The following is a 22,068-nucleotide window of genomic DNA, read 5'->3' as shown; positions in this document are numbered from 1 at the left end:
TGAAGATCCACAAATAAATTTATTCTCCAGCATACATAACAACAACACGAGCACGCCGACACACACACACACACACACACACACACAAAGGCATATGCACATCAACGATGTTGAATATATTACAACAACTGGTCTTTATAGGCCTAATAAAGCTGATTAGGCTAAAACAAAATTAGTTGGTAGCTGAATGACAAAATAAATCCAAAATAAAATAAAAACAACAGCAACAACAACAACAAAAAAAATAATATGGAGGCCTACACAACACATAGATTATAGGGATGTAATTAAGACTTAATTGATATATGAATGACGCACACAATTACATGGTGTGTGGAGGAAGCTACACACATAAAGTTGGTGTATTGACTTCTATCTTAGAGAGTTTCAATTCTTATAGGTGGTCGAGTAAGTCAGGAAAGTACAACATCATTACCTGGAAGGAAGCCATTTTAACAACACTTTTTCAATTCTCAAATGTATTCAGAAAAAAACTTTAGGTTATCCAAATTCAGACTAGTTTCCTCAACTTCTTGAATATAAGTGGGCTTTAAATATTTGATATTTTTACACCTCACATGATCTTCTTGCTACGAAATTAAATATTAATAAATTTTTCGAAAAGAACAATTGTATCGATCCATTGCTCTTTATTAAATTATCTTATATTAATAAGGCTTTTGCGTATTTTTTTTTTTTGCGTCCGAAACTATCAAGCAGAACCTAAAAAACGCAATTTTAGCACAAAAATACCACTTGTAACTCCTCGAAAAAAACATTAAAGTAAATCGCTTTAGTTTCCGAATTTGAAATAAAAACTACTTTCCAAAGAACGGCCCTCGTAAACTATCATCCACACCAAATATGCCTGATTAGCCGCTTAACCAACGGCGAAGCCCGTCGCATAGTGGTAAGTTGTTTTCACTGCAAATGTCAGATCATTAAGCTCATCTCGCAAGATAAATAAAAACTAAATCATAAACAAAGTAAATCATAAATTGAAATGAAATACGTTGGAAAAATTTTAGTCAAATGTATTTTATTTCCGTAGAATTTGTGGTACTAGCGTCATATAGGTCTGCGTCTTGGTATATACTGCAATATTTAAATAGTTATTTTTGGATTTAAGTCATAGTTATCAACATATTTTGCTGCAATGTAATTCTGCGTTGTGTCCTGAGTATATAGGAAACATCCTCGCAAAGTAGGGTCCTTGTAACTGTACCTCCAGAAATTGGGTGTTTTTGATTCGTTCGAGTTTTGATTTTTTAACGGAATTCTTAAGACTTTGTATTGCATACCCTATGCCATACTGTGGTAAACTGTCGTTGTGCAAGCCACACACGATACAACCGTTGTTACAACTTAGAGGGTAGCAAAGTTGTAGGCTTCGGCCACAAACGATACAACTTTGTGTAAAACCTTTTTGTACAACTTCACTCTTCGTAGACTTTATTTGAATTAGATGGCACCGGAATTTCGTATTAATTTTTGAAATTCCATTTTATAAATTAAAATTTTATTTTATATGTACATTAAAATCACACATTTGATTGGATTTCGTGTTGTTTTGATGTGCGAAACAATGGTGTTGCCTCTTCGAAAATAATCACAAAATGAAATTGTATGCGATATATATATATATATATATATATATATATATATATATATATATATATATATATATATATATATATATATATATATATATATATATATATATATATATATATATCTAGCACATCCGACCGAATTTAGCTAAGAAACATATCTTTGAAAAATTAGTGAAAATCGGTTCGTTTGCAACAATAGCTTCCATATACAGGCTTAGAAAAATCTGCAACAAAGTTAAACGACATAATTTTTACATTTTTTTTTTTTTTAATTTTATTGAATGAAAGCAAAAAAAGTCGGAAATATCATCAAATTTTGAAATAACTTTAGATTTGTTCGAATTGGCCACCTTTGGCACGAATTTGATACATCACACGCTGCCCGAATGTTGCTGCTATATTTTGGCCCATTCTTAGTGAAGCGATTACTTGATGTGATCGCCACTTTGATATTTTTAGTACCAACGTTGCTTTCCAAAATACTCCAGACACAATAGTCCAACGAATTGGTATCCGGAGATTTTGATGGCCATTGTGCGCTGGAAATGAAGCGAGGGACCTTATTTTTAATCGCGTGCTGAGTGCGATGGTGCTGAGTCTGCGGCCAAAATGTTTGCGTGGCCAAGGCTTTAATATGCCCTCCAGAATATTTTCTCGGTATTACGGTATTTAAATGCTGAGTGCTCTAACGAAAGCCATTTGTGGTTTTCCAACCAAATATAAAGAAATCACACTATCACGCTTGAATTCCATCACTAATAAATTTTTTTCTGGATTTTTCTCACCAAAATTCTTTTGTACGCTTATAAATAATATAATGTTCTGTCACTGGAAAAAATTTTAACAGCTGTCGGAGGAGTGGCTTAGAAATAACAGAAGTCTAAATTTGTTTGCAGTTTTTTTCATTTCACCCCGTATATTGCTTTCTTGTTAAATTCCTAGAACGTTCCAAGAACGACTCAATGGTAGCGGCCTTTAATATATATTTCCTTGTTCCAAAAACTCTGACCTCATCCATGGACTCCATATATACGGAGCAATGATTTTTAATTTTTGGTACAAAACTTTCAATACTTTTTAGTTCGTATTTTCCCATATACAGGAATCCTATGCTCATTTTATAAAAAAAGTACACTCTTTGGTACAATGTATGAACATCTATGTGTCAGAAGGATGTTTTTTGTATCATTTTTTATAAAACCACTTACTAACAAGTAAGTTACGTAGGGTTAAATTTTTAATACCCTCCACCAAGATATTAGGACAAACTTTCAAAATTAAAGCATCGGAATTGAATAGTGGTCCATGAGCGATTTTACTTGCAAAATATTGATTTCCTGCTACAGTGGTTGTTATCTATTACTAGTTTTAATACCAAAATATAAAGAATAGCAGACTATAAGTATCGAATTTTAAAGAATTCCATTAAAGTCCCAAAAAACCTTACATAGAGAGGTAAAATTATACGTGGGTTATACGTAATCATGGTCCAATATGGGCCATTTACGAACCTAACCCGCCTACTGACAAAATACACATATGTGCAAAATGTTAGCCTTTTATCTAAATTCGATTGGAAGTTAGTGTTATTACAACAAACATACAGAATTTTAAAATTTTACGCTGATAAGTATTTCGAAGAGTTAAAAACGGAATGACAGTGTTAATATGCCACCTATAGAGGTAGAGGGCATAACAAGTAAAAGTATGACCAATTGCAACTTAAAGTACTGTTTCAATTGAACATACGTAAATTCAGTCTACGCATTGTCTAAAATGAATTATTGTAGGCTCAAGTAACTTCGGAAAGTCATAATTAACGTTTTATTGAAATTGAAAATTGCAACAAAATTATAACAGGTTGGTGTTTCCTTCGAAGACCACCACCAAGCCATTCGGTAGTGTTAGATGGCAAGTGACTGTAAATCAACAGGAAACATTATTTTGAATTGGCTCACATTTACATTTACAGGCGTGCACAATCAGTCACTCCGATGTGGGGAATGTGAACGGAATGTAACACCGACAGCTTTGAATTTAATTTTTCTAATAACATTTCAATGTGTGACAATGATAAGTCATACCGATGTAAGGAATATTCCACCGTTCATATATACACTCACACATAACACATCTGATTTCATACCACTGCGACACGCACGGACGGACGGAAGCACGCACTCACGTATGACAGCTACTTGCTTATGTATGTGTGGCATTCTAATATCATCCTTTTTAATATTTCAATAAGTTGTGAAAGCGGATGAGTGTGCAAAAGAGGAGTCCTAGCAGTAGCAGCGCAACATTTCGAGGGCATGGTGAGGATGGTGACTAGGAAGGATGGCGAAGAAAGAAACAAAAAAGGAAAAGGAACAGACACACACCCACGCCTCACACTCTCACAAAAAATAAATAAATAAAACTAAAAGCAATATGTAGCGCATTTCATATAAAAGCAACATAAATCTATATATACAGGAGTAGGTACATAAATGAGCACGGCTACGTGTGTGTGTGTGCGTGTTTGTTAAAATATCAAACAGAAAGGAGCAAGCGAACACATCTGGAAGACGACATTTGCTAAAGTGTGAGTTCTAGGAATGAGTGTAGCAAGTGTTTTATAAACAAAACATTGAAGTGTTCGAAACACTAGGATGGTCTTCATCGTTTCAAGTTTTTTATGAAAATGTTTTCTTTATGGAAAATGCGTTGCAACAAAAGCAATGTTGTATCCTAATAAACGATCTGACGCATACAATACGTTAACACACACACACACATGCACACATATATATTTGATGGATAAGTTATTTGCAACATAAGTAGCACCATATAGTGTAGCACCACTTTGTTGCTCTCGCGGCTTTTGTTGTGTTTAACAAATTAGTTGCGCGCAGAAACAGTTCCTGGGGGGAAAAACTTTGGGTTTATAATATTATAATTAATACATCATGTGTAGTAAGTATAGCACAGTACCGATCAGAAATATAGTCTTGGTCTGTTTGTTGGAATCGATGGGATATATCGGTTAAAGATGTCGCATAGCGCCCTTATTAGGGAATATAATGATATTTCCAACGGAATCAACATTTGGATTGACCCCGACATTGGATATTTTGAGATATTTCACACATTTTTCAAAGAACTTGTTTAAATTTGGTATTAATTTCTACGGAAGTACCAACTCCCGTCCAAGCAAAATTGTCAATATGGATCCATGTAACGGTGCATTCCGATATTTGGTGTTTTGATAATGTCCCCATCTTCGTATTTTCGTTACTTCCACTTCTTTTTTTGAACTTTAGTTCAACGCGACAACCACATTTTTTGAATTATCAATTTATAATTCGAGTTTTACTGCGATAACTGATTTTGAAAATAATTGTTGCAAAGTTGTATGCTTCGGCCACAAACAATAAAACTTTGTGTACAACCTCTTGATACAACTTCATTTTTCGTAGATTTTATTCGAGTTAAGATGGAACCGGAAAAAATTGCATGTTCTATAATTGGCCCAATAGCCTTTATTTCGTATTAATTTTTGAAATTCCATTTTATAAATTAAAATTCAATATTATATGTACATTAAATCACACATTTGATTGCATTTCGTGTTGTTTTGATGTGCGAAACAATGGTGTTGCCTCTTCGAAAATAAACACAAAATGAAATTATATGCGACATGCCCACAAACGTTACAATCGGTTGGTACAACATGCCAAATATCAAAAATTTTTGATTTTTCGTACAACCGAGACACAACTGCGCCACAAACGATGCAATCTTGAATACAATCTCTCCAAGTTGTACAACCAATTGTATCGTGTGTGGCTTGCATTAGATGGATAAGATGCACCGACGTAGCCAGGGTGTGGCCAAAGCCCCTGGAAATTTTTTTTTTTTGGATATTTTTAGAAAATGTAGCTAAAAATTGCATTTTATGTCGTTTGTGCTGCCCCCGAAATGGTTTCGAAAGGCATCTTTGGCTACATCGATGATAAGATGTTCAACCTTCATCAACAGTGGTCATCGAGTGTTGGCTCCACTTCGTGGCAGCAGTCATAGTCGTACTACCTCGTGCGGATATTTTTCAGTTAGTAATTAACTTTCAAAATTCGTCAAATCGATTGTACGTTATTTGTGTACTTTCTGAAAATTTAAGTGTTTTACCAATTTTTTAATATCAGCTGATGTTGCCATTTTGATAACCTAGACCAAAAGGGTAGGCCTTCAAAAGGTTGTCTTCAAATTTTTGGAACCAAGATTTGAAATTTGATTTTTTTACATTATAATTAATGCAACTTTAATACATCCCAGTTTTCCTTCAAAATCTCCTAGACCCATTAAAACCCAAAGCTGGAGGTTTCTATGTCAAATAAGTATGTGTGTATGTATGTGTTCGCTTGTGGTTGTGGTGATAATAAGGTTTATTTATTGCATGTACATGTAGATATGTAACAGCGTGAGAATATTCATGTGCTGTTTTTGTTGTTCATTCTTTGGTTTTATTTATTATTTGTTTGTAGATGTGTGTGTGTGTGCGTGTGCGTGCGCATGTGATTATCAAGCCAAGAAATACATTTGCGCTTCATCAAGAATAAACATCATCATAAATATGTGAACGTTTGTTAGATTTTTTTCTTGTCTTTTCCCCAGTTCTGTTGTTTTTCCGCTAACTAGTAATACGGTGGCATTTGTCTGTGTTTTCAGATTTTTGGCAATAAGCAACAGGAAGTGTAGTTTGCAAAACATAACAAAAAACCCATAGAATTTTAACTAGAGAAACTAGTATTTAGTTTACAAAAAGAATGCAACATATATATAACTGAGACAAAACTAACAAAAAAAATTGACACACAGTAGAATATCTGGAGACTTGGAACGGTAAAATCATTATACCCCATCCTATTGTGTGATAAGGTTCTTATATCTTGACCGATAATGCGTAAACCCACCGAAAACCTAAGCTTTCAAAAAACGGACCCGACAGAGTCTAGCCCCCTTTTAACAGTGCCCATCGTTTCTCAGGGTTCTCAGTAAATATAAATTCTCTTGATTGATATAGCTTCCAATTGTAAGTTGTTCGCAAGTATACAAACCCTTCCAAAAGACGATTTATAGTGCTATTCTGCATTTGTAATGTTTGAGTCTCCTTTTAACAGAATTTACTAAAAAAATTATCTTTTCCCGCTAAAATAGGTACCAAACAGGTGCCATTTCGTAGTAGATTGTAATTTTAATGTGAGTTCTTTTATAATGAAAGAGAATGAGCAGCACTAAAATGTGATTTTTTTGGATGCATTGTTAGCTTTTGCATTGCTTCTGGCCGATATGCACTCCAAAATCGATAACTCTGCATATTTACCATTAAGCCAGAAATGAGCTACGTTGCTGAACACAAAAAGCGCGTGATGATCTTTCTTAACAGAGCACGCATTTTGATAATATAATTCAATGATTTGCAAGCGCTGTTCGTTGAACGAATGATACATTGCGCTGTTGAACGAATGATACATTTGCAGCTGAACTACGTATGTCGGCCTGTCTCTCTGGCCAGGTGGCAAACCCTTCACAACTAAAGTTGGAAGTATTCGATTTGGTGTAAGTTTGATACAAGGTGACCATTTTGCAACAACGAAATAATATGGTATCCCGAACAAACATGCCAACACTGGGGGCTATACGATATCCTGGGCCGATATTGATAATTCTTTTCCAGGGAACTCTTGTGTAGAACTCTTTGTGTAGAATTTCAGACAGTTCCATCGAAAAATGTGGCTAAAATCATCAAAATACCGAATATCGGGGGTACCGTTATATGTGGGCCATTCGATATCGTGGACCTATATAGATAATTCTCTTTCGAGGGATAAAGTACTCACAAAGAACCCCTTGTGTGGAATTTCGTACAATTCCGTTGCAAAATGTAGCTTAAATCATCAAAATACCGAATATCGGGGGTACCGCTATATGGAGGCTATACAATATCATGGATCGATTTAGCCCATCTTTGATCTTGACCTACCTGCAGACAAAAGACAGACTTGTGCAAAATTTTAGCTTCCTATCTTAATTCGACTGTATCGTGATTACAACAGACGGACAGACGGACGGACGAACGGGCAGGGCTAAATCGTCTTAGAATTTTACGCTGATGTAGAATATATATACTTTGTTGGGTCTAAAATTATAATTTCGATGAGTTACAAACGGAATGACGAACTTAATATACCATCCATACTATGTATGGTGGAGGGTATAACAAGGGAACTGATGAGAATTGGTGAGTCTTTCCGAAAACAAGATATTCCCTGCCTTTCCACCTGGTAAACATTACCATCATTCTCCACAAATAAACAAACGTTGTTTTAATAAAAAACAACAATAATGGGATTGGCCTGACCATTGTGCAACAACAAAATACTATGTTATATATATATATATATATATATATATATATATATATATATATATATATATATATATATATATATATATATATATATATATATATATATATATATATATATATATATATATATATATATTTATATATTACGAAACTTAGATCGAATTTGAAGAGAGGTAATATCGGTCCACACATTCTGGTGCGTCCCCCACAAAATGCCAAACATTTTAATAATAAAAATAATAATAATAATATCTCTAATAAAATGTAATGTCATGTCTATGATTGAGATTATGTTAATTCACTTTATCTAGTGACCCCAAAAATTTTATGAATTTCGAAAAAAGGAAGATTCAAATATCCAACATAATATACTTCAATTACCCTATATACATTGAAATTAGTTCCATTTTTTCTGATTTCTAGAATGACATCGAAACACACAGTCACACGTAGCCCTAAACGAAGTTTACTAATTTGACTTATGTCGTTAAACTTTTCTTATTATTGCCGATGATGATATTTAAGTTTTTAAATAAATATATTCAGAATTAGAGCTGTAATTCACATCCGATAGCAATTAGATTTGAATTTCAAAATTGATTTTGGTTTTCCCCATTCGTTTCTCACATCCTGGTTCCTAAATGACAATGTTTCTGATTAGTAGTTTATTTTATCTAAACCCATCGTACTGCCCTGCTTGGTGTTTACTAAAATTATTAATAATTTAATAAAAACCCCAAAATATTGCTTTAACAACCATGTATTCCCTACTGCGTCATATTTCGATTAAAAATGTCCCATATTTGGATTGCTTTCAGCCATCCGTGCATGAGTTATAGAATTTTAATGGTCTCCACTATCGAATGTCTATTAAAATGAAATTATTTGCATTTTTGTTGGTGTTGATGCTGTTGTGGCTGTAGTCGATGTTGCTGTTTTCAAAGCAACATTAAACGCATTCAAATCCTGACGGGATCATTTGCTATCAATTGTCTGTTTATGTCGAGAGCGATATGTGAATATTTAAAAGGTTATTAAACACACATCTATGACTCATAAAGATATGCATCACTACATGTGCGTCTGTATGAGTCTACATCCGCAAGCACACCATGTGTGTGTGTGTGTGTATATTTTGTTGTGCTAAAGGACTTTAGCATAGGCATTGTTAATTTGTTTTCCTTGGAGGATAAAAGTATTACTACGCAACGAAAAACAACAACAACATTTCCGCTGCCTAATGAAATCTCTCTATCGCACTCTCCATGTAAGTTGTAGTCCTTGGCTTTTGTTTCGAGCAGTAATTTTTGTTTTTATCGTCTAGTAGCTGAATTTATATTTTGTTTTGTTTATTTCGCTCCAAGTTACAAGAGGGGGAGAACGAGGGCATTCAACTCTATTTTAAAATTAAATATACTACATCTGTGCTGTGGATGGAAACAAAGTTGCAGCACTAGATCCTAGTTAGTCAACTCGGCTTGCAATGCTTGATTTGATGAATAATTGCGACAACAAGCGTAGCGTTCCGTAGCATATGGCAGCATCAATAACACTCCCCTATTTGTCTTAATCCAAACGCAACTGTGGAGTTTCCAGCAGTTTGCGTTGTGTGTTTAAATTACATATTTGTTGACAGTCATTATGTGAAGCGTTTGTATGTTAATGTTTCTTGTGTAAGAGTTCTAGAGAAAACACTCTCAAGAAAATACAACAGCGTAACACAATACAATTAACTGAAAGTGCTTCTCAAAAGCCTGAATGTTTTGTTACGAAGGCGTTTAGGAGACGGGAGGCTGGCTGGTAGGTTGGCTGTTGACTGACTGCTTCTGTACTGTGGCCAACATAAACAATTAAGATTCAGCCGAATTGAAGATGTTATGTTTTCGTACAACTTTGTATTGTTGTTTATTTAATGTTGCTGTTGTTGTTCGCAGCCAAGTACTGTACAATGGGTCGAAAGGGAAAAAGTATCAGTCGGATTTGCCGACAGATGAATATCCTCAGCCATTGTCCGTTGTTAAAATATATTTTACCTTGCGTTATGATTATTTAAATTATTGACCCTTTTTAGGGGAAGTACTAGAGGAGTGGGCCTATATTGTCCATTTCGCCTCTGGACTAAGTCTGATATAAATCTAACGACGTACTAGGTCTAAAATACATTGCCTACTTCCATAATTTATATGAGATGTGTGTATAAAGTTTTTAGAAAATGTTGACTTTTTGTACGGGGATACTATAAATAGTGGACGGACATATCGTATATTTACAAGAAGAAAAACGCTGACTTGTTTCGTGTGTTCTAAGTTTTATAATTATTCAATATTTTGACGCTTTAGAAGTGGTCCGCTAAATATCACATTCACATTCTTGTGTTGGTAGAAATATTTGGATGTGCGAAGTTTAAAAAAAGTCGTATGCACATTTTGTATTTTTTGAGCGTCATGGTTATTCAAAATTTTGAACTCTTGTGGGGAAGGTACCATACATAGAGTTGGTAGAAGTATTGGGATTGACGAAATTTAGGGAACAATCTGACTTTTTTCACATTTCATAACAGTTATTATTCCAAATGTTAACCTTCTGTGAGGGAGGTACAACAAGGGCTGATAATGTTCATTCTTGCCCTGACCTTGCACTGAGTACATTTTGGCCATATTTAATGATAGACTCCTGTAGAAAGTTGGCTGAGGATGAAAACCACTAAAAAAAACTTTTATTTTGTCATTTTTGGTAATGGGCATACGAAATCTTGAATAATAGTCGATGGTCCATCTTTGCTAACCTCAATGGTTAAACCCCATTTTTTGGGTAGTTTCGCTCAATTTTCTTATCTTTTAAATGGATGAACCCCAATTTTGAAAAAAAAAAAAATAAAAAAGATATTATGCATAAGGATTTTTGACTATTATATCACATTCTTAATAAAAACCAGTGAAGAAAGTCTTAAAGTCGGCGGTCCCAAAAGATCTTCAAATAACGAATAAACATGTTTATGGGGAATTTGTGAGAATTAAATCATACCAACTATGATTATTAAAGATATAATTAAAAGTCCAAAGGAACTAGTACATGAGAGGATTGTCCTTTTCTGAGATGATTTGCTGAGGCATTTGTACCTTTTCAATTCGGTCTTATATTACTCATTTGGTGCACAAATAACTTGAAATCGGATAAGGGTATATATGGGAGTTATATCCAAATCTGAACCGATCTCGATAAATTTATCAAAGGTATTTTTGAGCTATATTTGATATATTTCCCCAAATATCGTTGTTACAGAGTACATATTACAGCAGAGGAGGACAAAAATAACAAATTGGATGAACAATATATATGGGAGCTATAGCTACATCTGAACCAATCTCGTTCAAATTCGGTAAACTTAATTCCATGCTTAATTTGGTCGTATGTGCCAAATTCCATACTATTTGGGCTGATATAACACGTTTGGTGCACAATAAAATGCAACAATTTTGACCGACTATCTCCATTCTCAAAAAAAAAAAAAAAAACATCTGTATCGGGCAATAAATGCGACTTGTACTTTGTTTCCAAAAATACATGGACAGACAGACGGACGGACATGCATAAATCGACTCAGAATCTGATTCTATGCCAATCATCAAAAGGAACTATGGGTCTATCTCGCTTCTTAGAAACAACTGCACAAAGACAAAATACCCTGACCACCTTGAGGTGTAGGGTATAAAGACTGGGCATTTTAAGAAAAAAAATCAATTTAAAGTTTGCATCTCGATTTGGTTAATGCTGACTGTGAATTGTGGGTTTTTTTCAGAAGAAAAATACTATTCCACTACTATTTATTTTATTTTTCATATATTTGATTTTATCAAGTATATTTCAAAATTTTAAAAACAAATTTGTAATGGTATATTTCTTTCTTGTTTCAAAAAAGCCCCTGTGCTAATTTGTTTTGCTGGAAGTTTGAACGATATTGTACGAAATATCTCTAAAAATTTCCAGAGGGCAGCCTGTAGGAATGAAACAGTTCTGGAGAATTTTTTAAAATATATTTTTTTTTTGACAAAATTGTAAAATTTTGAATATTACATGAATGAAATATACTAAAATGTTCTGTGATCTTTGAGATTATGAATTCTTAATTTCGAAATCCGAAGGTAATGTATTTATATTTGAACTGGATTTATTTTTTATATTTATTATTAAATAGTTTAGATAATTTTATGTAGATATCTCAATAGCTGCTTCAGTTTTCTCGATATCCACAAAAATAAACTATATAAAAGGATTTCGATGATATTCTAAAACATAAATACTTCATAGTTTAATCCAAATTAAAAGAATAAATTGGGTTTGTTGCGAATGCGAAAAAGTTATATATGCTCAATGATGTAGAAAACAAAATTTGAGTTAAAAACTTAAGTGCGGTAAGATTGCTAATACCTCAGAAAAAAATTCAAGACTAATTTCAATGAAACGCATTTTATGGGTTATACAATACACGAGTACCCTCAATATTTGAATTTTAAATCAGATGAAAAACTCTTTTTCCCAACACAAACACACTGTCTTCGATCCATGCAAAATCCCGATTTTGGTCTAAAACAATGCTTCAATATTTACTCCCTGGCAGTGTACAGCAAGTTTAATCCCCATAAACGCCATGGTTGCAAGATAGAATGGGTTGTACAAACTATACTTACACAAAACAGTCAGTTCAACTTCAGCTTTAAGTGGTGCCGGCGACATAACATTAATCGCTTCGCACCTAAATCGAGCCTTGTTGTCACTAGCTTCGGCTGTAAATTTGTAGACATTTTCCGACATTCGTCCTATCGTTCTGCAATAAAAAAAGACAGGAAAAAAACACAAGTAAATAAAACAACAATAAAACAGTGAAAATATTCGCTGAAGTAAGGGGAGCGGGAGGAAAATGTAAGCACCAACGATAGCAGCTAAACTGGGGATAATAAGTTTTTAGAATGGCAGAGTGAGAGAGCGAGTGCGAGCGAGCGAGTGAGTGAGTGAACTGCTAGATTACAAAAGTTGAAACACAAATGTTGACTTTGACGTTGATGATTCGTTTCAGTTCAGAGCGTAGCGACAAAGGCAACGCTGGCTGGCTGGCACTTTGTTTTTGTTGGCAAAATATTCATTACAAAAGTTGGAGATATTCGTATTTCTGTCCCGGTTGCCAATGACACTGTCTGTCGTCGCTGCTGTTCATAATATGCGATTTAGCTGGGCAAAATTAACACAAGTTGCGAATTAAAATTAAAACTGTGTATTACTTTTCAAATAAATGTTTAAGCGAAACTTTGTGCGCGTCGTACAAACAGTTCATTAATGAACGGTTGCTATACGCGGAGATGTCCTTTCGAAATGTTTTGAAGTTGTATGGGTGCTTTGGTATAACATTTGAAGTTAATATTACTTACTTATATGCCATTTTTGTTTGCAGACCATTTTTGTACCAAATCAATTGGGCTGCGGGATTGCCTCCTCGACTGCGACAAATCAGTTCTACCAGCTGACCCCGTCTTAATGTTTCTCCTTGAGTGTAACCTTCAATGTATGGTGGGCCGGGAGGATCTGAAAAATGATAGATAAACACATTAGATGAATGTAGAATGCATAATAAAATAATTAATCAGAGGGCAAAGTGCAAAGGTTGCTTAGGTCAGAATGTCAATGTCACCTACTTAGAATAAGCAGAAAATGGACATTAATGTGAGCGCCAAGTTTTGTCGAAAAATAATTAAGTCACAGAGATACCGAACAACAAAGAGGGTCAAGGACAAAATATTGCTAAGAAGATATTGGCGCATACTTCAAATAACTTCGCCGGTTTAAGGCATGTCTGTTACGATGTTTTAATTGTCCAATTGCGTTGAAATTTTCCACAAGTCGTGTCTTTATCCTCAGGACGAACCATATTCAAATTGGCGATAATTGGTCAAATTTGCAATATAGCTACCTTATATCTTCCGATGTAAGGTTTATTGTACAAACCCAATTAGGATGGATTTTGGCGGACAGGAAAAAAGCATGTCCAATTTAGTGAAGATTGCTTCAAATACGGATATATCTGTTCAATATATGGTTCGTCCGATTTGATATATATAAAATGATTTCCGGCACAGATACGGATTTGATCCGCAAATCTCGAGTATAGAACCCAATTTCCTTAAACCGCACAGAAGATATGCATGTATTGGGAACAACGCGGTTTGTGTGGAATAAAAGCCCATCGATACAAATAACACTTTTTTGAAAAGCTGGTAGATAGAGATGGTAGAGTCGAATGTGGAATGTTCTACAAATTTTAGGTAATTTTTGTCCGCCTCGAAAGAGAAATAGAAACATAAATATTCTGTTTTACTTATTATTAGACCATAAGGAAATATTTTAAATCCTTTATTTATTTTTTTTTGTTTTTGCCTCAATTGTCGGCACATAGTTTTCCTCTTGGGAAAACTAAATTTATTATAAAAACGAAATCATATTTAAATTTTAAATCTAAATGAAATTCTTTTAAGTATCAGTTTCCTACACCATTGCTTTCATGAAAATGGTTGCATATTTTATTAAAAAGTTTTTCAATTCAATTAGACTAAAAAATATGCTGCACAAACACAAATTTTTCCATAATTATGTTCTCATTTTTGGCCATATGATACCTGTAAACACACACACACTCACACATACGCTCGGTCATATGTGCCATCGCAAAAGCGATAGACTTGCATGGTGTTTAACACCACGCCCCCCTCCAGTCTGTCACCCTCCCAGTTCAGCGACCATAGTTTATGGGTATGTGAATATATGTGTAGGTATACCGCAAAACTGCCACAATTAGAGAACTTCCGACCAAACGAGAATCTACCAATAAAAAAACTGTAAAAATTTCATAATTTGTTGCTAGTTGTTGCTGTTGTTGTTTGTGGCCGACGTATGATTTCATCCCGCCACCCCATTTGGTGGAGCTACCGCTGCAGTCTATCGCTAAAAAATTATTGCAGCACTTTACAAGCTGACAATGAATGTGTTTGCATACAATAGCCTTCGGCCAGGTGTTCAAAGTGGGGACCAGGAACCGGCAGCAAGGGACAGCCATGTATGTGAATCTTTAGTTGGATGGCGTGTGGTGGGGTTGGTTGGTTGGATAGGTGGGTGGTTGGTTGGTTGGTTTGGCCGAGGGCCTTGGAAATTTATTATAATTGAATTTATCTGTCGCATGCTGCCACATTATTTGCCGCCGCTTTAAATTGAATTTTGTTGCATATTCATGAGATGCCTTCTCCACAGCAGATACACGTCATGTGCAACATCCACAGTTTAGTGGCTGCCCTCTTTTTCCTGGCTGCTTGCTACCGGTGTACGGTAGGTACGGTAGCAAAGGCCACAAACTGTTGGTACGACCCAGAATTGTCCGCGATCAGTATGTGTGTGTGTGTGTGTGCGATTGTAAAACTCAGCCGAATAAAAGAGTTTCACATTATGTCCTGAGGACTTGTGCCGTTTTATTGTTATAAAATATTGATAAGCAATTTCCATCATATTTTGGTTTGACATGTACGGTAAACCAGCACGCATTGTTGTTGCCACCAACTAAAAATAAATTTGTTGAAATTTTCAACAAGACTTGGCGGTAGTCCACACACACACACACACACACTCACGTACACATTGGTTTTATACAAAAATGCTTTTACTATCCATCGTTTGTATACTTTGATACCTTGGTCGAACTATTCGGTGTGACAGGCTTCGACGAAGGGGTGATGTGTTGGATAGGATCTTGTTTTATTTTACAATGCCCATTTTGTTGCATTATAGGAACAAATTTTTGTAATTAATTGCAAATCGCTTACGCTGTCATCTATGCGCTGATTCCGTTCAATTTCACTTAGGGGCCTGTACGCATTATGATGTATTTTTGGCATAAAATATGGCGCATACATTTTGTGACGCTTGCATTAACAGACATTTAATGTAATTGGTTTCATATCACAAAAAACAAAAGGGGTGGAATTAACTTTGAGTATTACAGATAAGGAGAGGGATCTATGTGAATTGTCTTTAATATCCCAGCTAGTGTAATTCTTCTCGCCTCCAAGATGCAAACGAACGATTTCTTTCCCTTCGGACATATATATTTGGTTTTTTTTTTACTTTTATCATTTATTCAGCTAAGAAATGAAAATATTGATTATATCCTATGAGGGCTGTTTACGACAGGGTTATGAAGTCAGAGCCGCAGTCTGTGAGTCCAACAAGTACGAGTCGATGAAAAAATTCATTAGCCACGATAAAGGAAGCGTATGAAAGTTTGCAAATGAGGTTTTCCTTTTAAATCGAGAGTTGTTTCCAGGTTTAAGGCCGAAAGTCTTTTGAAAATACAAGTGCAGTAATTTGTATTTTCTATGATAACTTAAATATATACGGGGTGAGATAAAAACACTGCTACAAAGTCAAACGCCACAATTTTTACATTTTATTAAAAAAGCTAAAAATATCAAAAATAGCATAAAATTGTAGAATAAGTTTAGATTTGTTCGAATTGGTCACATTTGGCACGAATTATGGACTTCAAACGGCCAATGGAACCGTCACACGCTGCCCGAATGTTGCTCTGCGGTATTTTGTCCCATTCCCGGCGAAGCGCTTGCTTGAGGTGATAGACACTTTGGTATTTTTTGGTGCCAACCTTGCTTTTCATAATATATATTGGTATCCGGAGATTTTGGAGGCCATTTTGCGCGGGAAATGATGCGAGGAACCACTTTTTGTAACCATTCTTGGGTGGCGGATGTTGAGTGCGATGGTGCTGAGTCCTGTTGGAATATCCAAGGTCTGCGGCCAAAGAGCGACCGCCGGCTGTTATGGCGGAACACATCATCACCATGGCCGGCGCTTGAGTTCTGATGGCCAACTGAAGGTGCACATTTTCAGTAAACACGAACATTTTTTTTGCTTACAAACTGCTGGACAACGAATGTTTTCTCATCGGAGAAAACCAAATTCGGCAGTTCACCACTTTCGGCCAAGCCAAGCAACTCTTTAACTCTTTCGAGTCTATTTTCTTTCTTTTGTGGTGTAAGTTCTTGCACTTTTTGGAATATCAATGGCTTGACCCGAGTTCATTTTTCAATATTTGCCTAATGGAATATTGCGATATGTTCAGCTCACGAGCCATTTTTCGGACACTGCGACATGGGTTTCGATCAAGTCGCTTCTTTACTTTTCGAATCATTTCTGCTGATGTTGCTGTTTTCTTCCGTCCACTTTCTTGACGTCGGACTATGCTACCAGTATCACGGTAAGGAGCGATGGTACGAGACACAAAAGATTTATTCACATTTAAATGCCACTTTTTTCAGCTAAATATAAGAATATAACACGACATTTATAGTCGATCTATGGATGTCCGTCCGTTTGACTCCAAGGGAGTATTCGATTTGGTCAAAACATCGTAATATTATTATCAAACTTAGATCGAGTTCGATGATGGTCAATGTCGGTCCTTCCCTTCTGGTACCTCACTACCTACAAAATATCAACATTTTTCACAGAAAATAATTTATTTTATAAAAAATAATTCAATTTGACAAACTTTGCGAATCATACTATTTGTATCAATCCTATGTCAGTTTATAATGCGATTGCCTTCAAATTTCACACATCACAATATTTCTACCAAAAAAAAAAAAAAAAGATTTGGTTCAAAGAACGGTTTGATTGAGCCCCCCTTCTGGTACCTCTCCACACCAGGTCAAAAATTCGAATAACAAAACGAAATCGGCCTACTACTTCTAGTACCTAACGGTGCCAACTATATGGCGGTTTTTTTGATTCGTACTTTCATATTTTAAGAAAAAAATGTAAGATGAGGAACGACTTATTATTGAACCAGATATAGGCGATGGTTTTCAAAAATTTATCAATAAAATGCATATTTTTAATTTTAACATTTTCCATTTGTTTGTTACCCCGGTCAGAAAAATTTAAGATAGTTATAAATGCGTTGCTTTAGTTTAAGTTTTATATGTAACTGCTTCCATGACTTTTACTATTCAGATAGGAACGACAGTATAGTGATAGTGATTCATTTTCCCGAGTTCAGGCTCTTTGGCATTATGTAACCTTACTACATTGAGTTAAGTTTCACCAAATGTAAGTTATCGCAATCTCTGTTAATTTAACTTGGTCTCCAGATATTATAAGAAACTACTGTGTACTCATGCACACACCAACACATGCTTGCGCATATAACAACAACGCTCTGTAAGCTGTCAATTATAATGTTGCTCGATATTGAATTGCAAAACGTAATCATCTCCGTCCATTTTAATGATGATCAAGTATTCGCATTAATTTGTATTATTATAATTTTTATGTTTTTTTTTTATTATTTTCTATTTGGACTTTTTCGCGCATTTCGTTGTGCTGGCAATGATTATTTACAAGCGTAAATTAAGCAAATGTTTATTAATTTCCATATCTTCTCATCCTTTGCTGGATCCGGTTGCATGTGGCTGATGATTACATTGCCAGCGAGCGCGGAAGTTGATTTCATACTCCTTCCGGTTGGTGAACCTGCGAACCACTTTGTATGCGTTGCATTGTTGTAATGTTTGTATGTATGTCGATGTATGCATTTGCATTGATTCGCTGAACATTGATTGTTGTTGTTGCTGCTGTTGTGCGGTTGTCACGCACTTCCCTCGTCTACAGTCTGCCCTGTGTGCCAGTGTTCTTTGTCGCATTATTTAGCTTTCTCTTTTTGCCCATATTTACAATCTTTTTTTTTATATTTTAATATAAACGAGGACCAATTAAGGGGGATTATCATAAATTGTAGCGAGGACTCGTCACACATAGCTGTCCGTCTGTCTGTCTGTTTGTTGGTTTGTCCGTCCATCTGTCGTCCGCAAATGAAACGAATGACGTTAAAAATATGAGCTTTTGGCAAATATTAAAAGTATTTATTGCCATCACATAAATTTTTCACAAAAACTACATCAACGTCGCCACCGCCATGCCACGACCAGTGTGCACAGATAAGTAAATTCTGAAACTGAAAGCAGAAAGCAGAAAGTGTGAGTTACGCTTCGTAATTATGACCAAATCGTCCTTTACCCGGCTAGCCACCCAACCATTAGTTGAACGGTGAAAGTTGAAGCGAGTGTAAATTATGCAAAATTATTTTTAATGAGGCAAAATTTCAAATCCAGAATCACCATCACTAAAACACCAGATACGACACCCTCACATATAGACACATTGTAATTTTAATCACACTTACGCTTGTTAATGGCCTTGTGTGTGTGTATGTATATATGTAAATGTGTGCAAGGGTGTTCGACAACATTTTGGTAATTCCGCCACATTCCGAATATGCAAATTTCCAAAATATAAAATCCTCAAAATTTTTTTTTCTTTTTTTGGAATAAAAGTTCCTGCCACTACCACACATTCATGGAACAGTTTGAGGTTGTGGTGGGTTGATAATGAAGAGTTCGTGGAATAGGATCAACCGAGAAGTTAGTAAACTGACTACGGTCCTGCACTCTACCAAACGTCTGTTTTAGAGAATAGTAAAGTAATTGTTATTTGGAATTGTTCCAATTCGAATTTTACATAAATCGGTTGTTAAATATTGTAATCTGATGGAATAAATTAATCAGTATTTATGAGCGATACCCCTTTGAATGCTTATTGTTCACAATTCGATTGGACGATCAACTGATGGATTATAATACGCTTTTTAAATATAAACTAGAAGATATCAATGTAGCTTAGTTTGTTCGCTTTTGCTTTAAGTTATATCCCTTTTCACGACACACCCTCATAGGTTAGTTAACAGCTTCACTTATGTCTAAATTATAAATTCACTTACACAGAACGGACAGTTGTACGGTGGCTCGCATTGGCATATCTGGTGCCAAGGCCTTATGCTTTGCCTGGCATGTATACTCCGTGTAATCATCATCAGCGGTAGGTTTCAATTTCAGGCTGGAAGTGGTGGTAAATCGTTTCGGTGAAGTTTCCTCGACTTTATCGTTGCGATTTTCTGCAAAATAAAAATGAGAGAAAACATGAATACAAGAAGGGTATAAATATAAAAACAATATCAAATGATTTATAAGCAGTCATAAGCAACTCGCCCCAGACCCGCACCTACAATTACAAGTAATGATGTGCAAGTTAACAAGTACCGCGAGAAGAGATTAAAATTTGTAAATTTTGTAAAAAAATAATAATATACCTTAAAAACATAATATTTAATTCTTTAAATATTGGAATGATGTGATATTGGAGAGTTGGCGTATGAGCAACAACTGTAAAGCTAAATGTGTAACTCATACGCATGTATGAACGTTCAATTTGTATATTTTCCACCCAATTGACATCTCAATTTGTATCTACGTTATTTTCATTAAAAATAAATAAATAAAATTCGTATTTGTGTCTCTCACGAAATAAATATTTTGAACATGCTGAGATCTGTTGTTCTAGGACAGTGAAAAATGATTTAGAAACATTTATAAATTAGGATCATAGGTCAGTAATGAATTTTATAGCGAAATTGTATAGAAGTGCAGCTATTTGAGGAGAATTTCTTGAAATACATCCCGACCTGTATAAGCATGTCTCCATTTCGCAATAAATTAATCATTTTCTGTTCACTCTTTCTATAAAATACGTTAATAATGTCTTGTCCAGTTCACTAATAATAATAATAATAATAATAATAATAATAATAATAATAATAATAATAATAATAATAATAATAATAATAATAATAATAATAATAATAATAATAATAATAATAATAATAATAATAATAATAATAATATAATAATAATAATAATAATAATAATAATAATAATAATAATAATAATAATAATAATAATAATAATAATAATAATAATAATAATAATAATAATAATAATAATAATAATAATAATAATAATAATAATAATAATAATAATAATAATAATAATAATAATAATAATAATAATAATAATAATAATAATAATAATAATAATAATAATAATAATAATATAATAATAATAATAATAATAATAATAATAATAATAATAATAATAATAATAATAATAATAATAATAATAATAATAATAATAATAATAATAATAATAATAATAATAATAATATAATAATAATAATAATAATAATAATAATAATAATAATAATAATAATAATAATAATAATAATAATAATAATAATAATAATAATAATAATAATAATAATAATAATAATAATAATAATAATAATAATAATAATAATAATATTATTATTATTATTATTATTAATAATAATTATTATTATTATTATTATTATTATTATTATTATTATTATTATTATTATTATTATTATTATTATTATTATTATTATTATTATTATTATTATTATTATTATTATTATTATTATTATTATTATTATTATTATTATTATTATTATTATTATTATTATTATTATTATTATTATTATTATTATTACTATTATTATTATTTAATTTTTTAATAATTTATTTTTTTAATCTTGGACAGCTATTTTTAACCTGTTGTCTTTTAGCAACTTATAATTTAATTGTCAAAAAATTAACTAATACGCCGAGAAACTGGATAATTTGTTTTAATATGTTCATTAATTTGAGTTACTAGGTTTATTGAAAATCATCCGGAATCAATACCAATTCATACGCACAACACACACATGCATGCATATCCTAGTATGTGTTCTATGTGAGTATCCATAAGGTTTAAAAATAAATCTACAACTCTTAATATAATTAACATTTAATTGCCTGAATTAAAAAGTATATTCATATCATACTCTGATGAAATGCATGTTATCGGTTGCATATCAAATAAATATAAAATATCAAACAATAAAACAATTTAAATCATGGATAGATGTTAATAATCCAATAATTAATTATGAATCATAATTGTAATTCGATTCCACAGATATTTAATTTGAGTTATTGTACTTGTATGTAAACTGCAGTCTGTTCAGTAACAGAAAAAC

At 33.5% G+C, this 22,068-nt stretch overlaps 1 protein-coding gene across 3 annotated transcripts in view; it reads right to left on the bottom strand.

The window, feature by feature from the left end:
- The window catches only part of LOC101889674 (nephrin), a 275,261-nt gene that overhangs the window by 136,066 nt on the left and 117,127 nt on the right, over positions 1 to 22,068 (bottom strand). For all 3 annotated transcript variants that reach the window (XM_011298259.3, XM_020034642.2, XM_011298258.3), the window contains exons 4-6: positions 19,913 to 20,086; positions 13,449 to 13,602; positions 12,714 to 12,850 (exon numbers count right to left, since the gene is read on the bottom strand). In XM_011298259.3, coding sequence (XP_011296561.1) covers positions 12,714 to 12,850; positions 13,449 to 13,602; positions 19,913 to 20,086 — 465 coding nt within the window. The remainder of the gene's footprint in view (positions 1 to 12,713; positions 12,851 to 13,448; positions 13,603 to 19,912; positions 20,087 to 22,068) is intronic.

The sequence above is a fragment of the Musca domestica genome, unplaced genomic scaffold (assembly GCF_030504385.1).
Source record: "Musca domestica strain aabys unplaced genomic scaffold, Musca_domestica.polishedcontigs.V.1.1 31, whole genome shotgun sequence".
NCBI classification, from domain to species: Eukaryota; Metazoa; Arthropoda; class Insecta; order Diptera; family Muscidae; genus Musca; species Musca domestica.
Note: the sequence above shows the minus strand (reverse complement) of the source record. Positions and strands in the feature narration are given on the sequence as shown.